The 5,322-nt window shown below is 27.2% G+C and overlaps 1 protein-coding gene across 1 annotated transcript in view; it reads left to right on the top strand.

Annotated features, from left to right (window-relative positions):
- Nucleotides 1-3,812: 3,812 nt before the first annotated feature.
- LOC107590494 (suppressor of IKBKE 1-like) overlaps nucleotides 3,813-5,322 on the top strand; it is a 7,818-nt gene continuing 6,308 nt past the window's right edge. The window contains exon 1 of the mRNA XM_016279247.1: nucleotides 3,813-4,170. Within this exon, the coding sequence (XP_016134733.1) occupies nucleotides 4,015-4,170 (156 nt within the window). The 5' untranslated portion in view covers nucleotides 3,813-4,014. The remainder of the gene's footprint in view (nucleotides 4,171-5,322) is intronic.

Here is a 5,322-nt window from a genome sequence, read left to right on the forward strand (position 1 = left end):
TCATTTGTAATATATATTAAATTAGAAAAAAGTAGATAGAATAGAAATAGAATAGAGAACGCTAGTATTAGAGGGTAATCTTTTAATAATAAATACAAAGAAAACAAGTAGATAGAATAGAAAAAGAAGAGAGAACGCTAGTGTTAGAGGGTAATTTCTTTATAATAAATACAAAGAAAACAAGTATATAGAATAGAAATAGATTAGAGAACGCTAGTATTAGAGGGAAATCTTTTAATAATAAATACAATGAAAACAAGTAGATAGAATAGAAATAGATTAGAGAACGCTAGTATTAGAGGGAAATCTTTTAATAATAAATACAATGAAAACAAGTAGATAGAATAGAAATAGATTAGAGAACGCTAGTATTAGAGGGAAATCTTTTAATAATAAATACAATGAAAACAAGTAGATAGAATAGAAATAGATTAGAGAACGCTAGTATTAGAGGGAAATCTTTTAATAATAAATACAATGAAAACAAGTAGATAGAATAGAAATAGATTAGAGAACGCTAGTATTAGAGGGAAATCTTTTAATAATAAATACAATGAAAACAAGTAGATAGAATAGAAATAGATTAGAGAACGCTAGTATTAGAGGGAAATCTTTTAATAATAAATACAATGAAAACAAGTAGATAGAATAGAAATAGATTAGAGAACGCTAGTATTAGAGGGAAATCTTTTAATAATAAATACAATGAAAACAAGTAGATAGAATAGAAATAGATTAGAGAACGCTAGTATTAGAGGGAAATCTTTTAATAATAAATACAATGAAAACAAGTAGATAGAATAGAAATAGATTAGAGAACGCTAGTATTAGAGGGAAATCTTTTAATAATAAATACAATGAAAACAAGTAGATAGAATAGAAATAGATTAGAGAACGCTAGTATTAGAGGGAAATCTTTTAATAATAAATACAATGAAAACAAGTAGATAGAATAGAAATAGATTAGAGAACGCTAGTATTAGAGGGAAATCTTTTAATAATAAATACAATGAAAACAAGTAGATAGAATAGAAATAGATTAGAGAACGCTAGTATTAGAGGGAAATCTTTTAATAATAAATACAATGAAAACAAGTAGATAGAATAGAAATAGATTAGAGAACGCTAGTATTAGAGGGAAATCTTTTAATAATAAATACAATGAAAACAAGTAGATAGAATAGAAATAGATTAGAGAACGCTAGTATTAGAGGGAAATCTTTTAATAATAAATACAATGAAAACAAGTAGATAGAATAGAAATAGATTAGAGAACGCTAGTATTAGAGGGAAATCTTTTAATAATAAATACAATGAAAACAAGTAGATAGAATAGAAATAGATTAGAGAACGCTAGTATTAGAGGGAAATCTTTTAATAATAAATACAATGAAAACAAGTAGATAGAATAGAAATAGATTAGAGAACGCTAGTATTAGAGGGAAATCTTTTAATAATAAATACAATGAAAACAAGTAGATAGAATAGAAATAGATTAGAGAACGCTAGTATTAGAGGGAAATCTTTTAATAATAAATACAATGAAAACAAGTAGATAGAATAGAAATAGATTAGAGAACGCTAGTATTAGAGGGAAATCTTTTAATAATAAATACAATGAAAACAAGTAGATAGAATAGAAATAGATTAGAGAACGCTAGTATTAGAGGGAAATCTTTTAATAATAAATACAATGAAAACAAGTAGATAGAATAGAAATAGATTAGAGAACGCTAGTATTAGAGGGAAATCTTTTAATAATAAATACAATGAAAACAAGTAGATAGAATAGAAATAGATTAGAGAACGCTAGTATTAGAGGGAAATCTTTTAATAATAAATACAATGAAAACAAGTAGATAGAATAGAAATAGATTAGAGAACGCTAGTATTAGAGGGAAATCTTTTAATAATAAATACAATGAAAACAAGTAGATAGAATAGAAATAGATTAGAGAACGCTAGTATTAGAGGGAAATCTTTTAATAATAAATACAATGAAAACAAGTAGATAGAATAGAAATAGATTAGAGAACGCTAGTATTAGAGGGAAATCTTTTAATAATAAATACAATGAAAACAAGTAGATAGAATAGAAATAGATTAGAGAACGCTAGTATTAGAGGGAAATCTTTTAATAATAAATACAATGAAAACAAGTAGATAGAATAGAAATAGATTAGAGAACGCTAGTATTAGAGGGAAATCTTTTAATAATAAATACAATGAAAACAAGTAGATAGAATAGAAATAGATTAGAGAACGCTAGTATTAGAGGGAAATCTTTTAATAATAAATACAATGAAAACAAGTAGATAGAATAGAAATAGATTAGAGAACGCTAGTATTAGAGGGAAATCTTTTAATAATAAATACAATGAAAACAAGTAGATAGAATAGAAATAGATTAGAGAACGCTAGTATTAGAGGGAAATCTTTTAATAATAAATACAATGAAAACAAGTAGATAGAATAGAAATAGATTAGAGAACGCTAGTATTAGAGGGAAATCTTTTAATAATAAATACAATGAAAACAAGTAGATAGAATAGAAATAGATTAGAGAACGCTAGTATTAGAGGGAAATCTTTTAATAATAAATACAATGAAAACAAGTAGATAGAATAGAAATAGATTAGAGAACGCTAGTATTAGAGGGAAATCTTTTAATAATAAATACAATGAAAACAAGTAGATAGAATAGAAATAGATTAGAGAACGCTAGTATTAGAGGGAAATCTTTTAATAATAAATACAATGAAAACAAGTAGATAGAATAGAAATAGATTAGAGAACGCTAGTATTAGAGGGAAATCTTTTAATAATAAATACAATGAAAACAAGTAGATAGAATAGAAATAGATTAGAGAACGCTAGTATTAGAGGGAAATCTTTTAATAATAAATACAATGAAAACAAGTAGATAGAATAGAAATAGATTAGAGAACGCTAGTATTAGAGGGAAATCTTTTAATAATAAATACAATGAAAACAAGTAGATAGAATAGAAATAGATTAGAGAACGCTAGTATTAGAGGGAAATCTTTTAATAATAAATACAATGAAAACAAGTAGATAGAATAGAAATAGATTAGAGAACGCTAGTATTAGAGGGAAATCTTTTAATAATAAATACAATGAAAACAAGTAGATAGAATAGAAATAGATTAGAGAACGCTAGTATTAGAGGGAAATCTTTTAATAATAAATACAATGAAAACAAGTAGATAGAATAGAAATAGATTAGAGAACGCTAGTATTAGAGGGAAATCTTTTAATAATAAATACAATGAAAACAAGTAGATAGAATAGAAATAGATTAGAGAACGCTAGTATTAGAGGGAAATCTTTTAATAATAAATACAAAGAAAACAGGTATATAGAATAGAAATAGAAGCGAGAACGCTAGTATTAGAGGGTATTTTTTTAAATAATAAATAAAAAATAGAATAGAGTGCTAGGTGCTAGTGTTAGAGTGTCAAGAGATAGAATAGAGAATGCTAGTGTTAGAGGGTGTATATAATTTTTTTTATCAACTTTATTATTTTATTTTTAATATAATTTGAGTATAAATAATAAATAAAAACCCAAACGGGGCTTTTATTTTGGAAAATAGAGGGGAAGTGTGTTATTTGCATTACATGTTAAAATCCTTTCTTCTATCCCATGTTATTATGCAGAGATAACTTGTGTACGCCATTTGTAGAACTCAACAGAAATTAAAAATTAATTCGAGCACTTTTATTGTTTTATTATTATTATTATTTTTTTTTTTTTACCCCAAACAGGGCTTTTATTTTGAAAATACATTTCCTGTACGCACAAAAGAGTTGACGTATTTGACGTTAACTAGCACAGGAAGTTCTTTTACTTGACAGCTTTCCTTACTAGAGATATTACTAGTAAATATGTAATATAGCTCAACATTTTCTGATTCGACTGTTATGCGTCAGGCTCGCTGAGGGCAGCGGTGTAGTGTGAGTGAGTGAGAGTGTGTTTGTGGAGCTGGAGGAGATGTGCTCGCTGGAGAAGGTGCTGGGCGACGCGCGGACGCTGCTGGAGCGGCTGAAGGAGCACGACGCGGCCGCGGAGACTCTCATCGAGCAGTCGAGCGTCCTCAACCACAAGATCCACAGCATGAAGGAGGTCGAAAACACTCTTCCTGACAAGGCATGATATGAAATCTCTTACTGACCACCCTGCAGAGCACACATATGGCCTCTAAGAGCATGCAGGGACAGATTACAGTCGTGTGTGCATGTGTTATTGCATGTGCATTACACAGTATGAGACATTTATTGCTGCACAGCGTGTGGTTAAGTGGGTAAGATCTGGACTGATGAATCAAAGGTTTTAGTTTGGATGGGTAGTTCGTTTAGTGATAGTCAGTTTTGCCCTTGATCAAGACGCTAATCTGCAAAAAATTGTTTTACTCAGTATTTTTTGTATTGTTTTCCAGTACAAATATATAAATATTCATAAATCAAGATACATTTACTTGAAAGCGAAATATTAGGTCTTTGTTTCTTAAAAATAAATAAATAAATAAGATCAAGGTTATGCTTAAAACAAGACAAAACATCTATCAACAGGGTAAGAAAGATACACTTAATTCAAAGGGAAAATTCGATTATATTTCTTACTACGTTGCTCATTGACAACCATCTATTTTTCTTGATTTTAACATACTCATAATTTGTATAAAAAATTTTGAAAACGACTTATGTTCTTATGTTTTATATCTTATGTTATTTTCCTTCTCACGTAAATGTATTTTGATATTTTTATTGGAAAACAAGACAAAAATCCTAAGTAGTAATTATTATTAAATTTTTTTTTTTTGCAGTGTAAGCCTCAGAGGTCTGAACTTATGGATAACAGCTTGGAATACAGTGCAATATTAAAATTGAGCTGATAATACATTTTTGTGTAAATGCTGATACTAATATTGTGCCTGATATTATAAATCTGTACTGCTGTCATGCATATTAAAGCTGTAATTAAAGTCAAAATTAGGAATAAAAATGTAAGATACAATCTTGACGGTTGAATTTTATGAAGAATATTTGTTAATATTTTTTGCATTGTGTTGCAGGTCGAATTGAATTACATTTTTTTATAATAATAATAATAAATGTCAAAATGATGTATAAAATTGAGAACCCTGCAACTAAAGATTATTTTAATTATTGGTTAATCTGTTGTTTATTTTCTTAATCTGAAAAAAGGTCAATTATTATTCTTATATATATATATATATATATATATATATATATATATATATATATATATATATATATATATATATATATATATATATAG

Source organism: Sinocyclocheilus grahami, unplaced genomic scaffold, assembly GCF_001515645.1.
Source record: "Sinocyclocheilus grahami isolate Dianchi unplaced genomic scaffold, SAMN03320097.WGS_v1.1 scaffold128.1, whole genome shotgun sequence".
NCBI classification, from domain to species: Eukaryota; Metazoa; Chordata; class Actinopteri; order Cypriniformes; family Cyprinidae; genus Sinocyclocheilus; species Sinocyclocheilus grahami.